General features: G+C 31.8%; 1 protein-coding gene across 1 annotated transcript in view; it reads left to right on the top strand.

Moving 5' to 3' along the window:
• The window catches only part of LOC122010369, a 60,120-nt gene that overhangs the window by 15,261 nt on the left and 20,537 nt on the right, over window positions 1-24,322 (top strand). The window contains exons 3-6 of the mRNA XM_042566877.1: window positions 2,540-2,643; window positions 9,658-9,784; window positions 10,361-10,455; window positions 11,448-11,571. Coding sequence (XP_042422811.1) covers window positions 2,540-2,643; window positions 9,658-9,784; window positions 10,361-10,455; window positions 11,448-11,571 — 450 coding nt within the window. The remainder of the gene's footprint in view (window positions 1-2,539; window positions 2,644-9,657; window positions 9,785-10,360; window positions 10,456-11,447; window positions 11,572-24,322) is intronic.

Below are 24,322 nucleotides of genomic sequence, written 5' to 3'. Positions count from 1 at the left end.
ATATCCCATCTTTCAACCTGATAAATTATCAAATAAGAACAACACAAGTAGGGAGATTTTCAATTTCTAATCGCATTGCTGTTTCCTTGTTTTGAATGAGTTCATTCTATGGTTCAAGGTGTCGAGTTGCGCTAGTTAGCATGTGTGAAGTTTACCATTCTACCTGTTGACCTACATTGAGATACTTCGGCATCACACCGTCTTGCAGTAAAACAAAGAAAACATAGTGGCTCAATGGAAGCAAGGAGAGAGAATCTCAGTGGAAGTAAGGAGAGAAAATCTCAGTGGAGAGAATACATAGAGTATGGGAAGAGAAACGTAGATAGAATGGGCTAGAGAGGCAGAGGACCGAGTGTGGTGGTGCACAGTGAGCACAGTGGAGGACAATAGGTGTGGTTGTAGGTGGCTGCGACAATGGATCGGGAGAGGTGAATGGTTGCGAGAGAGAAGAGAGATTGGGAAGGAAATGATCGCGAGAGAAAAAGTAAATTAAATATGCTTCCTTATTTTTGAAAATCCCATTATAATTAAATACTAATGGACTAAACCTATCTCATATAAATTTAGTTTTATTTGTGTTAAACAAAATAAATTGAAATAAATTCCAGTTTGAACCTACTAAATCATAATCCCAATATATATTCGATGAGCTACACTTAACCCTAAATCAACTTTTACTCTATCTCAAAACTCAATATATTAATTTTATTTAACTTAATTAATAATAAAAACAAAACAAAAATTTAAACTCAAAAAAATGAAGAAGATAAAATTTGATATTTAACATGGTAAAAAGTTTTAGTTCTAACTTTTCTGATTTCAAAAAAGAGTGAGATTCTTTGATCAGGTTCTAGTTCAACGAGATTGAGCCAAACTTCTTTGTAACTTCATTAAGCTTTGGTTTAAATGTTTATGGATAACTAACATTAAATAAAAATTTATTTAATTAAGTTAACAAAATAATTTATTTATTTTACTAGTTTTAATTTATGTTACTATAATATTATAAAAAAAAATTAATTGTAATAGGTATACATTGATCATATCAGATTAATTTTTTTATAGAAAAAATACTATCCAATTTAACTTGAGAATACAAGTAAATTTAAAATTAAAATTTAATTTTATCTAAAAAATTTAAATCTATTTTTTTTTTTCAAATTTGATTGACTGCATCAAATTTTATATTTTCATTCTTTAAAATATTTATACTTGTAAAATTGAATAAATTTAATTATAAAATTTAAAATCAAATTTGAGCATGAAATATAGTATTTTAGATTCTAAAATTTAAAAAATAGGTCTTTGTATTATAGTTATGTGAGATAAAATTAAATCAAATTAAAATATTTTCAAGAGTTTTATATAGTCTTATAAAATAAAATCCAATAAACAAAGTGATATTTAATTTTCAATATTTTTTTTATCAAATACTCACGAATAAGTTTCAAATACAATTACATAATCCAATAAAAATATACATTCATTTGTTTACATCCTCAACAGTCAAAAGTTTCTAATTTGAGATTGCTTGAATGTTGTAGAATTCTAAAGCCAATTATGTCTCAATTTATGTTTCATTTATTTGTTGTTCATTTCAATGCTTTACCTTCAAAAATTGAATAAACTATAAATGTAAATCATTATGAAATGAAAAATGTCTACAATTTACAAATAACTAAAAGGAAAAAATTTAAACTTAATTGGTATTTTAATTCTAAAAATTGAAGCAATCAAATTAATTAACAATCTAATTAAATATCATATAACTAATTAATTACAGTATAAATTAATTAAAATGTTACAATTTAATATTAATTATGTTATTATTAATAATTTAATTAAATAACTATTGGTATCGTATCAATATGACACAATATGATATTGAAACTCCAACACGGTTCAAAATTTAAAATCAATTTTCTTCCTCAGATTTTATTATTTTCCATTGGATAATGTAGCATAGCTTCATACTCGATGATGAATGAGATCCATGTAACTGATTCCAAATAGTTTGGCTTCAAATAGATGATCTCCCCACTTATATAACAAGTAGACTGCTAAGAAAAACACAGTTGTAAAACTTTCTGATTTGCTTCTTGCCAACAGACCAATATGTTCAGTAAATCAGTTTTCTAGGATTCTCCATCTTTATCAATTATCTGTAAGGCTTTTTTGTGGTACTTATGTTTTAATTCATCTCAAAGTGTCTACAGTTCAATCAGTACAACTAACTGTTGAACCAGTTGCTGCAGTGCAATCCTCATACTCATCAGAGATTAACTTGATTCAGTTAAATGCAACTCATTAAACTCAGTAACCAATATGAATTGCCCTTGACATTGATGATTAATTTTAATGTAACAAGGAGATTTTTAATTTTTTTTAACACCAGTCAAGTTATTTTTTTTAAACATAATTCATTTTTGATAATTTGAATAAATATGGGTGGGGTGGTTCAGCTAAAAAGAAAAAAAGTTTTAAACTGTTTGCTCTACCTTGTCTATTCTGATATGGATATTACAAGTTCATGTTTCAGGTCGTAAATTGTCGTGGAAAGAAACTTCAGTGCAGCCACTACTTGCCCCTTGTAATTCCAGAAGGAGCAGCCTTACCTTGTGTGATATATTGTCATGGAAACAGGTAATGAAATAGATGAATGACTGACTTATGTTGATCACATCAACATTTTACATACCATTTCTTGTTCATAGAGGTAAATGTTTACTTTATTGCATGAATATACTATAGCTAGTTTAATGGATTCATTCATTGAATATTTGCCATAGTTTGAGACTGGCTGGCAACCTAATGCAACTCTCCTCTTTTATCCGGGCTTGGGACCGGCCATGACCGGTCGTCATGGGCGGAGTTATACTATAGTTGGTACTACAAATAAAATAGACCTATTCAAAAATCAAATCAATCAAAGAAAATAAATTGACACTCGAATAAATTTTTATTTTATTCTATTTTCAAAAAATAAAGTATTATCATATTTGTTTTTAAGAGGGCCACAAATGCTATTTTATTTTATCTCTACTTCTATCAGTTGTACTTAATCTATTTGCCAAGATCAGAGTGAGACTTGGGGATATAGCACTGTGAAATCTCACCTAAAGAAATATTTTTTTTAAAACTAAACTACATAATAGAATTACATGATGGACTGAGAACCTCTTTATTGATGAAGGACTAATTTTCGTAAGAGTGAGGTAAATTTTATCTTAGTTATAAAACACCTAGTAAAAACATAATAACTATTTTTTTCATAACTTTTATAACAACCTTTTTCCCACCAAAACCTTTACTACATCAAATTGAGTTAAAAAGATGATCATTAAGCTTTGCGATGCATTACATAACTACAAAGCAAGCAATTAAGAGGTGCCTGTGGAGAAGATGGGTTTAAAGTAGATTGTACTGAAGTTGATAGCATGAAGGATAAGTAGGCATGGAACTTTTGCAACACAATGCAATGCATAGTCAAATCCACAAATAAAGAATAAGACTTAAATGTCTATCTCTATGATCTTGTCATCTTCATTGAAAATTGAACTTATATTTACAACGTTATTATAAAACATTATCAACTTCATTAGCATAAAATTTTAAATTGATAATTATAACATGTATTGATGTGCATGAAAATAAAATGTTAATAATAGTGGAAGTCAATGACATGGTTTAAAGTTTTAGTGCCAAAATCAATTTTGTCCTAGCCTAAGATGATTCGATGTTGGTGCTGTTTTGTTAGCACACATGTTATGAGTTGTTCACACACGCTAATTGGTGTTCACACATGTCTTTGTTTGGTCCCGACTCTTGTATGCCATTGCATGTCTATCTTACATAAGTACTACTCCAATAGTGGTGTTAGAGTCATTAGTGTTAACTTGGAACTCATTTCATAGTTAGGAAGCTTGAGCACTGATTTCTCCATAATGCTTTCTTCAAAGTCTTCAAAAGCTTCTATTTTCTATGATGACTAATGCCAAATTTTATCTTATTTTTTTGAAAGATTAGTGAAGGCTTGAGAGTAAGCTATGATGAATCATTGGTAGTAATTCATAAGACTAAAAGATTTAAGCTCTACCTTAGTAGGGATCAAAGTTGGGATCAACCAGTTTGAGATTGCCAAAACATTTACCTTGTCCATCATGATCGTGGCTCCATTGTTACGATGTCCCAACAAAATGATCTTTGAATAAAATAACACTTTTATCCTTTCACATACAAAGAATTTCTTTGAGAATTTAAAGGGTAATCTTTTAGTGTCAAGAGGTGGTCCTCTTGTTAGTGCAATTGTACCCCAAGTGGTCAGATTTGTGAGTAAATAGTTTAAGGTAAACATTGCTTGTGTGTTTTATAAAGCTTGCAGAGCTTGTGACTCAATGAAGTCAAGTGTAGATGATGACTTGCACATCTAAGACAACATGCTCAATGCATTAAATGTTTGATGGAGTTTGGAGAAAGTTATACGAGGCATCCAAGGAATCACGGGACGAGAAGCATTGAGGTGGTGTTGGAGTAGCTCATGGAGCTTGACTTGGAGCAACTAGTTGGTTTACTTGGTGCTTAAGGTTTGCTATTTGGGAGTTCAGAGGAAGATGCTTTTGGACATTCGAAGGACCACAAGACGAGGAGTATCAAGACACAACGTTGATAGGAGATGGAATAAGGCGAACTACATAGGTGAAACATGAAGGATGCTTGTGGAGTGAGTTGAGAGTTCTCCAGACAAACTATATAGGTGAAGTATGAAGGTAAATGGAGCGAGCTGAGGGCTGGTTGCATCCAAGGAATGAGTAATTTAGCAAGAGACGACCTTGGTGGCAAAGTAAACCTATGAAATGTAAGCTTTTGTTGTGAGCTAAGAAATTTGTATCCTTGGGAGAGAGTAAGTTTCAAATTAGGTGAAGATTCGATCATTAGGATGATTGTAATAAGGGGGGCTGTGATTGATTGCAGTTGGTTCTAATCAACTAGTGAACTGAGTTGACTAAGGAGCCGACTCAAGTTTGGTGGCACATGAACAAATATTTTTGTTCAGAGCCATGTTGACTAGGTAATCGACTGAATGAGTTTAGTCGACTAAGGGTGGATGACTTGCAAGAAAGTTGAAATGAACTATGGATCTGACATTCAGGAGTTGTAATGGTCAAATGGCCTAGGGCCTATAGTGGATCATTCAACTCAGTCTTAGGGTAGCCATTGATGGATTGAAGATGAAAATGATCAGGAATAGTTGATTGATGTTTGATCCTACCAACTAATTGACGAGAGAACAATGAAATAGGAAGTGAAGTTGAAGAAGGTTTAAGGAAATAAAAGGAGAATCAAGAGGAGCATTCAAAAGTTAGTGATTTTTTTGTAAATCTTTTGACCTTTCCTTGTATCCTAAATCTTTAACTTTTCTTTCTAAAGGTTGTTGTGAAGATAATTGATTTTGAGAGTGGTTCACCATAGCATTGTGGTATGCTTTGACTCATGTTTTTTACTGTTGCTAATCTTGTTTGTGTAATCTCTCTAAGGCATTTACAATAATAAAAGATTCAATTACTATTCATGGTCTCTAGCCATCCTAACACTTCTATGAATTGGTTGTAGACTGACATCCAAGAACACCACTATAAATTTATCGAGATGATCATGAAACAACTTGTCAATCAAAGTAATAAATGTAGGGAGTGCTTTACTGAGCCTAATCAACATACTAGAAATTCGAAAGCATAGTGAGGTACACACGTGGTTTTGCCTCCATTCCATTTTTCAATTGATACTTATTAATATCCAGACTCAATTTTCTTTAAGAAATACTTTTCCCTGGCTAACTAATTGAAGAAGGCCATAATGGGACTACTGTGATACTTGTTCTTAATGGTGACCTTGTTGTGGACTCAGTAATCTTTGCAAAAGCTTAGAGTTCTATCTCGCTTCTTTTGGATGAGTATGAGAGCTCCAAAAGGGCCCTTAGAAATTTAGTACAAATGGTCTTTGACGAGCTCATCTAATTGCTTGTGCAATGCTACCATTTCAGGTGGAGACATTCTATAGGATCCTTGGGTAAGTTGTCTTGCACCTTGATCTAAATCCATTTAGTGATCTTCTTCCCTCTATTGAAGTATTAGGTTAGGTGACATCTCATTTTAAACTCTTTGAGGACTCATACAATTAAAGGTTCTCGTCCAACTTTGGAAGTGGATCTGTTGATCTCATAGCTATCACTATAGTTAGCTCATCTTTTCTTACCACCTTAACTGCAAAGTTGAAATCATCTGTATTTCATTTGAGTCCCTATTGGTTAGGACCACACATGGTGCTTGACCTCTCATCATGCACAATATGTTAAGGGATGACATGACTATATATGCTGATTTGAGGAATAGAGACATAATTCACGATGCCGAAGATGCCTTGGTTTTTTAAATTTAGAACCATATTTGATTTTAGCTATTAACAAGCTTAAGGTTGAATCCCTTTTCCTCACCAACTGCAATAAAGATGTATATGACACTATAGTCCACTATTGCTCGAGTAGTGCATTGATTGCGGAACACATTCATATATGCCAACTCATGGAGGGATGCTTGGTTCTTTAATTTATACATTGAATCTTCAACATGAGCCTTTAGTGCATTTGACCAAATGTAGGACCACCATGCAAGAAGCATAAGAGGGCCTTGATTCTTTTGTTTTTATCTTCTAGATTATATTGTCTCAAAGAGTTCTTTGGAGAATTTTAAAATAAACAAGGTCAAGTCACAATAAGCCTAATTTTCAAATAAACAAGGTCAGATTCATGATAAGCCTAGAACTTTTTTGTTTAGCTTGAAACTTTTCTTCTTGCCTTTTGTTTTGCTTCTCCTTGTGCATATGACCTTTTTCCAAAGAAGGTGATCTAGGTTTCTAAGAAATGGTTTTATTAGCAGTAAATATTAGTTGGCATGTCTAGCACAATTGAAGGGTTGTCTAATCTGTTTCACTATTGGTTCACTATATGAAATGCTCGTTACAAAGAGGACTCGGTGTTTAGACTCTTTATTGTTTGGTGGAAGAAAGATAAAAGGGAAGTAAATTGATGAAACCATGGCTAGAAATCTCATACCATACTAGGCAATATGATTGAAATATATGGTTCCAATATATTATTGAATAGCGATTCTACTCGGCACAAATAACCTCTTTTGTGCCATTGTGTCAAGCATATTGATGATTATCATGTCATATCAACATTTGACACCTCTTGGCATGCTACATGACTAAATGAACAGAGACTATGCAATATTTTTCAGCTTGTCCATGGAACATAATGGCAAAACTGTACCATTGTAGATAAAACACAAAGACCGAAGCAAAGGATATAATTGCCTTATTTTTTTTCATCTTTTTTTCTCTTTTTACCTCTAATTTGCCACTGACACCATAATTAAAATAGAACGTTGTCATGGTACTGAAAAATATGTTTTAATCAAATATCAAAATTTTGACATGATTTGAGATTTTCAACCTTAAGTGAAACAAGTGAGGGACATGCACACATGACCTGCTGTGGTAGTGCAATAATATCCTATGTTGTCCCACCTGCGCTGTTGTTTCTCTTTATCTTATTCCCTTTTCTCCACCAAGTAATCAAACTAGTGACGACTATTGCTATGACTATGTAGGATGCAACATGGAGTGGACCATGGATTGAAATATCAAGCCGTGCCATCGAAATGGGCAGTATTTATTGTTTCGATGTGGGATCAACGCTGATACCTACCAACACCGTGATTGCAAAGCCATCTCGACAACCTCATGAGGTTGTGAAGGGTGTTGTGACATCTGTGGGGGTGCTGATCCCGCTGCAACCTTCGCAGGTCGCAGCGGGGACGCCTGCGTGATGTCAAAACAAAAAAATTAAACTTGAACTTAGCTTAATAATTTCAATTAACTCGTAGCTCTAAATAGGATAACCTAAATAGGCTTAATCAAAGCCTAATAAAATTATTCCTTAATTTAATATATATTTTATTTGTTTATTTTAATTTCAAAAATATATAATATAATTTTTATTTATTTATTTATTTTCCATATAGAGGCGTAATGATTTTGTATTGTTTTAAACATGATTTTTTAAAATTTTAATATTTAGATTTTTTTAATTATTATATTTATATTTAAAGAATATTGAAATTATATCAGCATGCTATGATACGGTACAAAATAATATCGTTCTAGTCATAAATCGAAACTTGAAACCATGGAGTAGATCAAACACACACATACAACTAGAGGCAACGTGAAAGGTAATCAATCTCACTTAAAGAAATAAAGGATTTTGCATGGAATAAAAAGCTACAATGAGATTTTAATAGGAGGGAAATGTGGTTTCTTTTAAAGACCAATTGGAATACAATTAGAAATAAAGTAAAAATTATTCATGTAAAAAGGTAATCCTTTGCCTAAAAAGATGCAGTAATGTAGGAAATAAACTAAATTACAAACTACAAGACTAACCAAATTAAAAAATTTACCAAAACTTTCCTACAATACCAAATAAGATCATTTCCAACTTGGAGACTTCTTATAAGGGCATTCTCCTAAAGAGGAACTTACCAAAATAAACTCTTATAAATCTAAGAACTTTTAAATTAAATTTATAGTTTGACTGAACTTTTTACATCTTTTATCATTTGTCATGCTACAAGATATTCGTTAGCTTCAATTTTTTGCAGACTATACATGTAATCTGGACTCTATGTTAGATCATATAGCTAAGTGCTTACGTTAAATCTAAAGCTGTGGTAAAGTTTTTGTTTTTTTTGTAAAATCTGAAATTGAGGTTGAGAATTGGGATTGAGCATCGTACTTAATATAGAAAGATAAATTGTATCTTGAACTCCTTGAAATTCAGGTAGGGATAATAGTATATTATTGAGGTAGCTCAGACCATTTAGAGACTACTAATTTGATTACTACTACTTGCTGGCAAGATTGGAGTATAGTGTTACAGTCAATAATTCCTATGACAATACATTTTCACTGTTGTAGTAGAATACATAGGGCTTCAATAAGGCTCGCTTACTGAAGTCCATATCAAATTTTGCTACTAATACCTATCTTTCAAATTGTGGTACACAAGCCAATTCATGCATCTTTTGCTAAATTCCTGAACCTTCTACCTTTATGGGGTATGCATGCTTTGTAGAATCTTTGGTTCTTTATCTGATACGGAAGCGCTTCCAGCAACATATCCATTGTGGTTTGTGGTGTCTGGTATATGTAGACTTTGTGTTGTTACATTCTTATGATCACTTACATAGAATTGACTTTACTTTTAAAAAGTTTATGGTGAGTGGTGACAATGTTCACAGCTTGATGTGATGAATGATGATGTTGACATGATAAATTACAGATGACTAATGAGCAAACTGGAAGGCGAAACACTGATGGAAAAGTGAAAATGAACTTTTCTCCCACAATAAACTAGATGACTAAACTGTAATTTCCCATAAATTTTTTAGTTGAAAGTTTCATTGGGGAGATTTTGCTGACACCCTGGCTGGTTCAGTTATCAAAGGATCCAAATAATTATGCACTTCTTTTTTTATTCTATTGTAGACTCGTCAAGGTTATAAATGTTCTTACATATTGCAATTTTGCTTGCAACAGTGGTTGCCGAGCTGATGCTAGTGAAGCTGCTATTGTTTTGCTTCCATCAAACATCTCTGTGTTTACACTCGACTTTTCAGGGTCTGGACTCTCTGAAGGCGAACATGTCACACTAGGATGGAACGAAGTAAGTTCTATGTCACAGAATACCAACAATTAATTTAATCAAATTCACCCTAAAAGGAAAAATAAGAAGGTTATTGCAAACAAACAGTCTAAATTTCTAGTTTCTGGTTTTCTAGGCCCTTCACCTTCTCCATTCTTAGATATGACATTTTCTAGATCTACAAAAGAGCCATGTGGTAACTTGCATCAATTTTGATTTGAGTAGGTTTTATAGTTGTCGAATGTTTTTACTATTGAAAATTTGGATAATTTTGAATCTCTCCTTAATCGCTCTTGATTTTTTTTTTGTCATATGATGACTTTTTCAGTTAGTATTCATTTCGATAAATCTATAATGTGCAATTCTGCATGGAAGACGTACTTTTATGTGCAAAGATTTTTGTATTTCATCACCTTGAAATTGAAGGAAGTGTAAGAGAGCCGTGGATATGTTTAGTATGAGCACAATTCCATATTATTTCCAACCCTTTTCAGCTATTAGATTTAATTTATTAGATAGCTTCACTGGAATTGAGATGAGCATAGGTCTGTTCATTAGTCTGGCCTAATGTCAGAAACGTGTGGAATTTCCTTCCAGAAAGATGATCTCAAGGCTGTGGTGGATTATTTGAGGACCGATGGAAATGTTTCTTGTATTGGTTTATGGGGACGCTCAATGGGTGCAGTTTCCAGGTTTTTTTTTCACTTTGAGCTATGATGTAATACTTCTAAATATTTAAGAATAAACTACTCTCTTATTTGGAAGACTTGAAATAGTTGTACTTTTATAGTTTGGCTGGAAAATTATTTCACAGCTACTGTCTTATCGCTCTTTCTTCTTGTAATTAAGTTTTGTTTCCATAGACAAGTGATCATTTGCCAATACTTTTGATAATAATATTTTGTTTCTTTCTTTGGGGAAGATCAATCATCCCCCGTTTAAAAAATAAAAATGTTCTATTTTGTTTTAATTTTCTAGAACATGAAAATGGGAAACAGAAAATTGTGAAGCTGTTTTAGTAAACAAATAGCTGTATGGATTACTCTTAAATCATTACTAGTATTCGTGTATTTCAAACCTAGAATCATGTTCTATCTTGCTAGTTACCTGAATGTGTACACAATCAACATCTTCCAACTTAAACTTATTATTCAACAAAGCGAAACTAAAATTTGGAACTATTATATGAGTTTCTTGAGCCATATTTCAGAGGCATATGGATGACCATTTGAATTAAGTGATCACTTATCAAAAAATCTGAAATTGTTAGATGGATAATTTATACTGTTTATTTTTTAATATCAGAGTAAATTAGCAGGTACATGTCCTAAGACATGGATATTCTTAATTTAAGCTGAGTTTCTTGCAGGTTCTGGTGTCTCATTTATTTATACTTGATTGAACATACATGATGTCAAAATTTTAAACAATATTCATTTGTAATATAGTGTAATGGTGACTTGCCATAAACAAATGCGAGTACGTGCAAAAGATGTGTCCAAATTGCTATGCTTGCAAAGACCATTGATTCTGTCAAATCTTCTGCATAATATTTAAATTTATAAATTTTTAAACTCCATCGAATGGTGCCTATTGATTGCAGTGCTTCATGTTGGAACACTGTGTCATGTATTTTCTTGTTTGATTTGAATATTTACTACAGATAATACGCATCTTTCTACAGCTTGATGTATGGAGCTGAAGACCCATCCATTGCAGGAATGGTTCTTGATAGCCCTTTTTCCAATTTGGTGGATCTGATGATGGAACTTGTCGATACATACAAGTATCCAGTACCCAAATTCACTGTGTGTATCTTTTAATCTTTAGTATGCTCATCATGGATGTTTCTGGAAATCTTTTTGTATTGTTCTTGGTGCACTATTTTGTTGCTATGGCCTATATCTGTCTGTTTATTGGTGCCTTTTGATATGCATTTCCTTTTTTTTATGCACATCATTTTTTAGCGAAATATATGAAGATATGCTAGTTGATGTCAAGTTATGCATTACAGATTATTAGTGGAGGATATCCATGTTTATGAGTCATAAAATGATATATTTGATCGAGGCAAAGACCTACTTTCAGTGGTCCATAATGATATATCTGATCGAGGTAAAGACCTACTTTCAGTGGTCCTCGTACTTTAGTTGTTGATACAACAACAGGAAGAAAACTTAACCTAAACTCCAAATCATATTTTATTAAGCAGAAGATGAGTAAACATGATAGATTGGGATCTCTTTTGAAGTCTCCAACATGACCTAAATTGGAAGCAAATAACTTACTCTCAAATTATCTAATTGAATACATCTTCGTCTAAACAAGATTTAAACTTAGTTTAATACTATTAAAAAAAATGAAATCTTACAAGTTCTTAAAATTTAAAAGTGGAATTTATAATATCCTAATTAATGAGTGCATCAATTGTCCTTTCATATGTAAAGATGGAGGATATTCATTAATTATATTCATTTTTGTAAAGGGGACTTAGTTTAATACTAGGTAGTCAATTGCTGAATGTTGCATATACATTCAACTCTTCTAGGCTTCTATAATTATATCTTGTAATTATCTATTCATCGATTGGTTCATAACACCCATAACATTCCTCTCAAGGTAGTTTGAATATATTATAAAAATTTAACTTGTTACACAGGCACTAATCTCTAAGTTGTTTTAGAGATTTAGTTAATAAGTCCATTAATCAAACATTGGACATGTTAAATAATAAAGTGATGATCTCATTTAATTGCACTTTCTTTATGATAAGTGACAATCAATTTCTATATGGTTTATTTTATTAAATTTTAAAGTTACGTGCATAGTATATTGCCGTGATATAATTTTATTATTTTCGCAGAGGCATATTCTGTTTGATCATTAGTTGTTTATCCTAGCTGAGCTCACATGTAGGTGAAGACCTGATTCTGTTTCTGCATCTAATATTGCTATAATTTCTTATTCCTCTAAGAAACAAGTTTACCTTCTAAGTGGATAATAGCTAAATGTAGATCTTTTATTTATAAGAGAGCCTACCTACTAGAGGGCCCCACTTTATTCGAGGACCCCACTATTTGATCATGAATAGCTTTCCCCATAGCACTCTTAAGGTATTATACAATCCTTGTAGCTGCTATCCAATGGTTATGACATTAAAAACACTACTACTAGATAAAAAAATGATTGAAAACATACTCTAGTATTGTCATTGCATAAAAATTTAAAAGAGATTGAAATTGATTTTTAATTTTAGCATAAAAATTGAAGAGATATTGAAGAAGTTTCACTAGAAAATGTTTAACCATTTGAAAATAATTGCTGAAGGTAACAAAACACTAAACTAAAAGTAAAATCGAGTCAACTTAAACTCTAAACATCCAAATTAACTAAATGTAGAGGTGCAAAACCCCACTTTTGAATGTTGTTGGAGAAGGACCTTAAATGTTATTTAAGGACCTACTATGTTTATCAAACATATTTCACATTCAAGAGCAAGAAGATTGAATAGCTTCAAGTAGAGTTTTAGAGAGAGGGATAAGACAAGAGAGCATGAACAAAGACATCTTAGAATCTAGAGGGATGAAGATTAAGTCAAGAGAGTATAAGACAATAGAGATATATAAGGCCCATGAGGCTCAAGCTCAAATCTAATTATGTTACCAATCCTAGAATCCTAAACAAGGATTGGGGGATTATTTTTAATTAAGTCTAGGTATTCTTCTAATACCTTACATATATATTATTGATAATGGTATTACACAAGGTTTAATTGAGTCATAACAAAGTTTTGGCCTTTAATTGGAATGACACTGTTTCTATATGATGTTTAACATTTCGATAAATGGCGCGAGTGACAGATTGAAGGTTGAAGGAGGAAAGAGATAAACATTAGAAGGAGACATTGTTTATGCCAAGTGTTATTGAATTTCGATAATTTACTATAACCATATATTACTATTTTGCTAGGCATGGTATAGATTTGAAACCATGGTATTACAATAACACCATTGTAGAGTTAAAGTTTAAAATTTTGAGTCATATTGGAGTTTCGATTTATGACTGGAACAATACTATTTCAGTACCATATCATGCCATTCCGATACGGTTTGGTACTTTTTCAATATAAAATATATTAATTAAACGTATTTTTATTAATATTTGATTGCAATAGTTACTTACTATTGAGCTAGATTTGATATTATTTCTTAAAATGTTTGATGCTTATGGAGTAAAAGTCAATTTAAGGTTAATCGAAATTCACTAAGTAAATATGACATATTAAGTAGGTTTAAATTAGATTTTATTTGAATTTATTTTGATCAATTTAAAAGTAAACTAAATTTATATATAAAAGAATTTAATTCATTATTATTAGTAGTATATTTTATGAAGTGGAGTTGTGGTGCAATGATAAAGTTATTGCTGTGTGATCTTGTGGTCACAGGTTCAAGTCATGGCTCTTGCAATGCAAGGTCAAATTGCATACAAGAAACCCAATGTGATTTAATCCTTTGGCGGGAGTTTCGTGCACTTGGCTACAGTCATGAGTTCGAATTGTTGAAACAACCTTGTGCAATGTATAGGTAAAACTGTATACAATAGACTTAATGTGGTCCGATCCTTTTTTGGGACCCACATACATTGATGGGAGCTTAGTGCATTGAGTTGTCCCTTTTTAGTAGTAGTATATTTTATAAAGTTAGAAATTAAATTATATCCAATATTTTTATGAGTCCTAATAATATGTTTCTTTTATCCATAAAGAAACTTTTTTTTACTCTTAGACGCATGAGTTAATTATAAATGGATGGAGGAATAAAGTTATATTTTTTATTTTATGGATGGATGAATGAAAAAAAATTAATAGACAAAAAATAAATTAATAGGCAAAAAAGAATTATTTGCAAAAATAATAAAAAAAACATGGAACAAGGAAAAAAAGAAAAAAAAAAGGATAAAAAACAACGATCGTCGGGACTTCGCGAGGTCTCCGCGACCTCGCGGTTATGAGCTTAATGCCATGTCAGTCGGTTTGTAGAATGATAAATTTTCGTGCCAACTGGTAAGGCTCGAAATCTTATAACTTGCATAGAGTTATATTTTTTACACATGGATTGAAACTGCCTTACTATAGAAACCTAACGTGTTATAAAGATATTAATCTTAGGTCCTTTTAATTATTTAGAATATAAATTTGCTAATTGATCATTAGAACTGATAAAGAAAGTGATAATCTCAATAGATTAATTACCTCAATTATAAAAGTTGTTTTACTCAAATGAATTCGCATGTTACTAAGACCATTATTTCAATTACTTTTATTTGAGTAAAGCTATATTGTTTCTTTGAATTCAATCTTGCTAGAATTTATACATCATGCTCTTCGAGGATAAGTTTAACTCCGAACACAATAATTAGAATTATAAATAAAATTTCTATCTATGAGAGATTCTACCCCGTCTACATCTGTGTATCCTATGGTCTTGTAATAACATTGGTCACGAAACAAATGGATTTTTTTCTAGAGCACTCTTAAGATAATGTAGAATTCTTATAGTTGCTTTTCAATGATGAGAACAGATCAAACTAATAAAGAGGTGTCAATTTATTTTTTCTGTATTTCCTTAGGAAGAGAGATAGAAAGATTTATTAAGATTGCAAGGTCATCCCTAGAGAAAGCTTAATCACCCAACATAGGTTAGTATTGGATATACGTCTCAATCATAGTATTAATAGAAGAAAAATATATACTACTCCTGAATAAGCAGTGAAAGTTGAAGGATGAGAAATAAAATATATTTAAGGATAAGGTGAGAGTACAAACATTAGGGGAAATATATGGTGACTCTAATACGATATGAAATAAGATGATATAAAAATTTAAAATAGTAGCCAATAGTGTACTTGGTAAGTCAAAGGGGTATGCATCACCAAGTAAGGAATCTGGGTGGTGGAACAAGAAAGTATATGAGAATGAAGGAAAAACGAACAACCTACAAGGAATTATATATTTGTAAGAATGAGAAAAATTTAAAAAATTATGCAATAGTCATGAAAGAGACTAAGAAAATAATGAATAAAGTAAAGAATGATACTTTTGAACAGTTATATTAAAAATTGGATACAAAAGGAAAAAGAGGCATTTATATAATAACTAAAATGAGAAAGAGGAAGACCAGAGATCTTATCCAAATAAGATGTATTAAAGATAAATGCAATAAGTACTAGTAAATGACGGAGAAATAAAAGAGCGGTGGTGGAGATATTTTCATCAATTTTTTAATAAGTTTAAGTGACCAACTTAACTAAGGTAATTTAAGTAGATCAAATGAGTATAGAAACTTAAATTTTTATCGTAGAATTTAAACTTTAGAAGTAAACAAGCTTTCAATGGGATGTAAAATGAAAAAATCGTTGAACCAGATGATATTCTCATATAGGTTTGGAGCGCCTAGAAAAATAAGTATTGAATGACTTACAAAATTATTTAACATGATATTAAAATGCAAAAAGTTTGATTAATAGAGGGTACGTACTTTAGTTCCCTTATATAAGAACAAGGGAGATGTATAAAATTATACAATCTATAGAGGAATTAAAATAATGAGTCATACCATGAAACTTTGGGAAAGAGCAATAGAAAAAAGATTAAGGAAGGAGACACGGTGATCGAAAATTAATTTGAGTTCATGTCGGGAAGGTCGACAATAGAAGCTATACATCTTCTCATGTAATTAATTGAAAAGTATCGAGAGCAAAAACAAGATCTACACATGGTATTCAAACTTAGAAAAAACTTATAATAGAGTTAGAAATTATATGAAGAATTCTAGAAAAGAGAGGTGTTAGCGTATCATATATTGAATTAATTAAGGGTATGTATGAGGATATAACGATCAGAGTGAAGACTTCAAGTGGATTAACTGAAGAATTTTCAATAAAGATAGGGATACATGATCAACTCTAAGTCCATATCTTTTTATACTAATCATGGACGAACTCCACCACAGTGCATGTTGTTTGTAGATATTGTTTTCGTAGATGAGATACTTGAAGGAATAAATAGAGATGACGAGTTATCCGGAACTGAGAGCTTTAACTATTTAAAGTTATTTTTACAAAACGATAGAGGAATTGAGAGAGATGTCTTATATAAAATACAAGCAAATGATTGAAATGAAGATGAGCGTCGGGTGTTTTATTTGATCGTAGTACCTCCAAAAACTTAAAGGGAAGTTTTACAAAATGACAGTTAGACCCGCTATGTTCTATGACGTTGAATGTTGGGCTATGACTCAAGTACATGAGCAGAAGATAAAAGTTGCAGAGATGAGGATGTTAAGGTGGATGTGTGGATATACGAGGATGGACAGAAGAAGAAATGAGAGCATTAGAGAAAAAACCGGAGTTGCATCTATTGAGGGAAAACACTTAGAGACACGTTTAAGATGGTAAGGATGTGTATTTAGACGACCAATAAATATTCCAGTTAAGCGATGTGAAACTATGATAAATATGCACATCAAACGAGGAAGTGGAAGACCAAAAAAAGACTTAGTTAATAGTAATAAAACAAGATAAAGTTTATTTAAGTAGAGATGATGATATAGTAGGGGGGATAGAGCCCAATGGCGTAGAAGAATCTATATAGTCGATCCCACCTAGTGGGATAAGATTTGGTGGTGGTTGTTGTTGTTTTGTATTTCCTTAAATTAGCCAATACATCCTCTATCTTTGTACAAATCTTATATTAGAATTATTGGTTTGGCCTACAATATGGCTGCATTTCAATATGTCAATCTCAAGCATCATTTAGTACATCAATTAAATGTGGATCTATTCTTTTGAATTTGAGGATCCACATATCCATAGTCTGGAATTGCAAATGAAGATATGAGTAATGATAATGTTTTGTATATACACAATCAATAATCACCATGATACACTTCTCCGACTGAGAGACAAAATAAAAGAATGAATGGTTTATAACACTTTTTTTAATGCCATTCTGAAGGAGAGATGAGTTAAACATATCAAACCATAGATTTGGAGATTCTTTTGGTTTGCACAATGACTTTAGTTTATAGGCAAGGTTAATTTCCCCATGAGCAACAAATCCAGCGGTTGCTTCATATAATCTGTCATAATGATTACTATAAATGTCAATGAAATGACTAATGGAAAGTTGCTAAGGATATAAACATACAAATAGAACTTATTTTGGCTATTGAAGAAAGTGATCTAGATAATCAACTACATAAATCTATGCACTCTTTTGCCACCAAATGAGCTTTGAGGCGATCTATAGAACCATTTAAGGTACACTTACCTATGAAGATCTATTAGTGCCCTAGAGTTGATTTCTTAGGGGAAGGGGTATTAATTTCTAAGTGATGGAATGGAGTGCATTCATTTCATCAACCATAGTGTTCTCCAATCAGGATCGAGAGAGCCTTAAAGACATTGCAACAACAATAATAACTAAGTCTTTGTCTCACTAAATAAGGTCAGCTATATGGATCGTCCTACGCTATAGAGTTCGATTCCTTACTATATTCTCATCTGTATTTAAATAAATTTTATTCTATTTTATTGTTACTAACTAAGTATTCTTTAGTTTCTTTCTTCCTCGATTAATGTGTTTTTTGTCATAGTCTCACATTGACTAACTGGGCATTTTTTTGGTTGTCTAAGTTCATGTACATACATTTTTTTTTGTCTTTCAGGGTTTTTTCTCAATAGGTGCAACATTGACTTTCTCTCTAATGGTCGCATTTCTTATCTCGTATGCCCGCATATCAACCTTAACATTCCCATCTTTGCGACTCTCATCTTCTACTCGTGTACTCACTTCATAATTCAACACTCAACCTTGTCTAACATAGTAGGTCTAACCATGATTTTATAAAACTTTTTCCTTTTAACTTTAGATGTACCTTGTGATCACAAAAACACTTAATACCCTTTTCCATTTCAAGTATCTTGCGTATATCTTATGCAAAGAATCATTATCAATCCCTTCATCTTTTTACAAAAACGATCATAGATAATTTGACATTTTCTATCTTAACAATTATCTTATTACGTCTAATATTACTAAACTTAAATTCCATATATTGTCTTTATTAAGCCTAAAACCTCCAATGTCTTCCTCCAAGATTTGATTTAACATTTACTCATTTACTTGTCTCATTGATCAAAACAATGTCATCTGTAAACAATATGCACCATGGTAGTCTCTAAAACATTACAAAGAATAAATTTTGAGGATAGGTAGAAAGCCAGAGTGGCTAAGCATAGGATAATAAATTAAAGGGGGGAATGCAAAATAAATTATGAGTACTTTTGTGAGAGTGATGATAAGATTCAAATCAGAGGGGGGTCGCAGAAAAAAGCAAGTGAGAAAGGTATGGCAAAGTTTCGATGAGGTGCTGGAGTATGTTCACTATGCCATCTTTGGCAATATAACCCATAAAATAGGTGATGGCAGAGCCTTAACAACTAAAAGTGTTGAAATATCCATAGAAATGATAATGTAGGAATAAAAAAGAACATCCTCTATATTAGTTGACAGAGATAACCTGGAGAAAAAAGTAGTCTGTCACATCAGTAAAGATAAGGGCTCAACTTGATTAGAGATTTCATACCTTGGGGACTATTGATGAACAAAACAAGTGCAACCAAATATTCTCAATTGAATAAAGTATGTAGCCTTATGTAGAATGAGAATTTTATAAGGAATCTATGGAGAGTGAACAATGACATATAGTTAATAGGATAACTAGTAAGGAAAAGGGAAACATGCATGTGTAGTAGGAGTATTCAGGTAGTCTCAACTAGATGCTCGTTGTATCATTCTGTTATATTTTTTTGCTGAGGGATATGTGGTTTAAAGATTGATGATACCCTTACTTTAAAGGAATAATTGGAATGAGTGTCAGATGTATTTCTTAGCATTATCATTATGTAAAGCTTTGTCAGATGTTCCAAATGTTGGTTGCTACTCGGAAAACCTAGAGGTTCACTGTACAAAATTTTTGTACAAAGGTCTGAACTTTTTCCTAGCTACCATGTGTTCTTTTAAATTAAATTTTGGATCGCCTGCGGAACTTAACACTTTTGATCCAAAACTTAATCTATACCCAAAAACCTTTAATTTCAAAATAACTTTTAAAATCAGAAAGAAAAAAAGAACAATTGAAAACACAATAGTATTTATTAAATAACTAATAGAGAACTTGATCTTTAACGACATAGGGAACCAACTTGTTCATTGAGGCCCCACCACCAGAAAACTCTTTGAGACGAGCTCAGGACCCCCTAATCGTAATAAAATTTAATTAAAATTAAAATTTTATTTAATTAAAAAAATCAAATTTAATAATTAAAACTTCATTTATAAAATTTAATAATTTTTGTTAATAATTTATAAATTAAATATTTCATGGATAAAAGTTATCTCAAATTAAAATATCAATCAAAAAAATCTTCTTAATAAACTTATAGAGAATATTTAAAACTAATATTTTTTTTAAAACCTCTCAAAGATTTGATTAAAAAAATAATTTCTTTTATAAATTTTAAAAATATTATTATCTAATTATAATAAACAACATACTATAATTTATAAGGTATTGATAACATGATCTTCTGTGTGTGACACCACACACCATGTTATCTACAATATAAATTAATTGAACAACTACATTTATCATAAATGTAGACATTTGACCAATGTGATTCTTATTTCTAGATAAATGTTTATACCAAAAGCTAGGCTTTTAGTATACACTCTAACACCAAATTGCTTGTGAACTCCAAAACAACTAATGAACTCACACACACATTTACTTGATAAAATCCGTAAGATATATTCTATTTCAATATAAATTCTAGTAGACAAATTGAACGCAAGTGAACGGGTAACATCACCAATGTTCTTTAACAGAAATTGAAAATTATAGTAATTCAAAACTTATCCAATATATGAGATTTTAACCCTTTTTTATAGATTGATAACAATACTTTCTAGAAAAACTATTTTTTATGGAAACTAACTACACTATCATGTCACATAATTTATGAAATCGTGATCATATCATTTATGGAATACTTCAAGTCTAATTTTTTAGGGTATACATGTTTTTCCACACTTCTCAGACTGGAATACTTCAAGTCTAATGAACTCACATGCACATTTACTTGATAAAATCCGTAAGACATTCTATTTCAATATAAAATCTAGTAGACAAGTTGAATGCAAGTGAAAGGGTAACATCGCCAATGTTCTAACAGAAATTGAAATATGTAGTAATTCAAAACTTATCCAATATATGAGATTTTGACCCATTTTTATAGATTGATAACGATTCTTTCTAGAAAAACTAATTTTTTATGGAAACTAACTATGCTATCATGTCGCATAATTTATGAAATCATGATCATATCATTAATGGAATATTTCAAGTCTAATTTTTTAGGGTATACATGTTTTTCCACACTTCTCAGGCTGGTGAATGGGGGTGTTCATCATTCCCAACTTAGATACAATACTTTGAAATGCTAAACTACTTAATCCTTTAGTAACTATATGTACAAGTTGTCAATGTGTAGATACACAAGAGTTATAAATCAATTCACTCACTAGTTTCTTCATGATGAAGTCTTTGTCAATTTTAATGTGATTCATTACTGGATTGTGAGCTATAATAATCACAGATTTATTATCATACTATTGTCTTCTTGGGCCATCCTACTTGATCATCAAGTCTTCTTCTTTATCTTCTTATTATCATACATACCTTGAGCTGTTTGGAATTTTGCCTCTGTACTAGACTGTACTACCACATTCTCTTGCTCCTACATGTCATCAAATTGACATAAAAAATGTGTAGTATCCGATGGCTGACATTTGTTAACCATTGACCCAACATAATCAACATTTGTATATGCCTCTAGTGCCAAATCTCTATTTCTTTTATTTTAAATAGAATACCTTTTTCCTAGTGTTCCGAGATGTTGTAATACTCGGTTAGCGGCTTGCATTTCTCTAAGGAGATTTGTACATATTTCTATTGGGAGAAAAAAATTACTTGCTTAGCATAAGCCACCTTAATCTCAAGAAAGGATTTCAACTTTGCTAATACTTTAATTTCAAATTCTTTTGCCAAACACTAACCTAGAAGTTGTCTCTTCTTATTATCAGTTTTTGTGACTATTATGAGTATTGTGACTCCCCCTGAAAGAGTGTTGTAACTCATGAAGAAGAAATGTATGATCCCCTGAACTTTGGTTATTCCCCATAACAATCATAAGGCACACAATTTGCTAAACTATGCCTGTGGTGATTGTTTAATTCTCTATAAGGCTTTCTTCAATTTATATTAAGTATGAGCATCCAAATTATTTTTATATCTTAGTGCAATCCAATCTCCGAAGGGAAGCTTTGGCGCAACGGTAAAGTTGTTGCCATGTGATCACAAGGTCATGGGTTCGAATCCTAGAAACAACCTTTTACAAAAAGCAGGATAAGACTACCTGCAATGGATCCTTCCCCGGGACCCCGTATGGCAGGAGCTTCGTGCACCGGACTGCCCTTTTTTTTTAGTGCAATCCAATCTCCGTAGAAATTTCTTCCTCTAGTTTTCCATGCAAAAATACATTCTTGATATCAAAAGCATTCTCATCATTCTCAAGATTAGGGTTGGATTTTTGACTTGCATTGTTCAGGATAGTCATGTGCCTTACATTCTCAAGAGTTAGGTTTCTTGCACAGGTTTAGACATGGGTTTTAGTGGTAGCTTCGAACACAATTGGACATGGACGTTGATTTGAACTTATTCATTTGAAGTAATGATATATTAAAAAATCCTTGTCCTTATTTTTTAATATAAACCTTGAAGATAAAGTGTGAAGGAAGACACTTGTTCATTGAAAGCATGTTTTGAAAATTCGTACCGTGCCGGTTGAATGGTTGAAACGTATCATTATGGTAAATTATTGAAACTCGATACCATTCAACACAGATAATGTCTCCTTCATCTACTTTATCTTCTTCCTCCTTCAACCTCTAATTTGTCGCCAGTACTATGCATCGAAACATTGGTATGATATCAAAACACTATTAGTCCCGTCAAAGACCGAAAGTTCGGTGCCTGAAGATTTTGAACCTTGTTGGTACGTGACCAATAAGAGATCTCAACCTCTAGGGGTGGAACCAGAAAAAAAAAAATTTAGGGGGGCTGAATTGCACAGATATTTTTTTTTGCGACTAAATAAAAATATTTAATAATTAAAGTTTTACATCAACTCTTGCATAATATATGATGCTGTAGAAACTATACACATGAAGTCTGAAATCTAACGGACAAAGAAGTTAAGCTTTAGTCTATTAATTTCCAGTGTGCTGATCCCTCCAAGGCTCAAACTCTTGCATAATATACGTTGCTGCAGAAACTGCAGCCAAATAAACATGAACGTCACTCACATAAATCATAATATGCACGAAATTCTCATGACAGATAGTGTAGAACAGAGCAAAAAAAAAAGAGGTTCAGAATTTTAAGGAATCAACGATGAACAAAGAACACTTTAATAGCAAATGTTTCTGTCAATACAGAAGCAAGAAGAAATAGTTGTACATCTCATTTTGCAACCCACTTGATGACTAATAACATAAAACACTCTCCATGCAAAAGCTATTAGCCTATTAAGTTAATCACAACCAATTGATCTTATTGAACACTTAGGATTCTCATTTAAACCATATAACAGACTGCAATACTAATACTTATAATATGTGATTAAAATGATATTGTTAGAGTTTACCAAGAGTCGAAGAGACTAGAACTCAAGAGCCTTTCCCTTGTCCCACTTAATACTCGACCGAATCTCCGTAACTTGATAAATTAACATTGAGAACATTTGATCTAACTTCCAAAACTAGAAGTTTAGGAAAGATTAGTCTACTTTTCTTCCATAAGTGAGCTTTATTTCCCGGTTGGCACAGATGTCTGCGACGACCGACGAGTCGGTACAAGAGGAGACAATTTGATTCTACGAGACTGCATTTGTTGAAAATGTTGTAATATTTGCTCATTTTCAATTGTTGAAAAAATATCCTTTTCAATGTATACAACTAGACTGTTATTCATCCATTCATCTCCCATTCTATTGCGTAAATCAGTCTTCACAGTCTTCATTGCAGAAAAAACTCGTTCAACCGAAGCAGTTGCAACTAGTAAAACTAATACCAACTCTACCATACGATAAACCAATGGGAACACCAAATGTTTTTCAGTCTCAACCAATCTTTGAGCAAGAATTCCCAAGTCATCAATTGAAGAAAAGTAAGGATCATCGCAGATTATAAAAGTAACTCATAAGTTGTTCCAAAATTAAATTATCAGAAGTCCTCGGGATAAAATTCAACAAGATGGATGAGTTTGTGAACATCAAATTGAGAGAAAGAATTTCTTGGATGAAGACATGATATGCAACCAAGCAATTCCGTGCTAACTTTTGAAAAACGATTATTCATCTCTTGTATAATTAAAT

Source organism: Zingiber officinale, chromosome 8A (assembly GCF_018446385.1).
Source record: "Zingiber officinale cultivar Zhangliang chromosome 8A, Zo_v1.1, whole genome shotgun sequence".
Lineage (NCBI taxonomy): Eukaryota > Viridiplantae > Streptophyta > Magnoliopsida > Zingiberales > Zingiberaceae > Zingiber > Zingiber officinale.
Note: the sequence above shows the minus strand (reverse complement) of the source record. Positions and strands in the feature narration are given on the sequence as shown.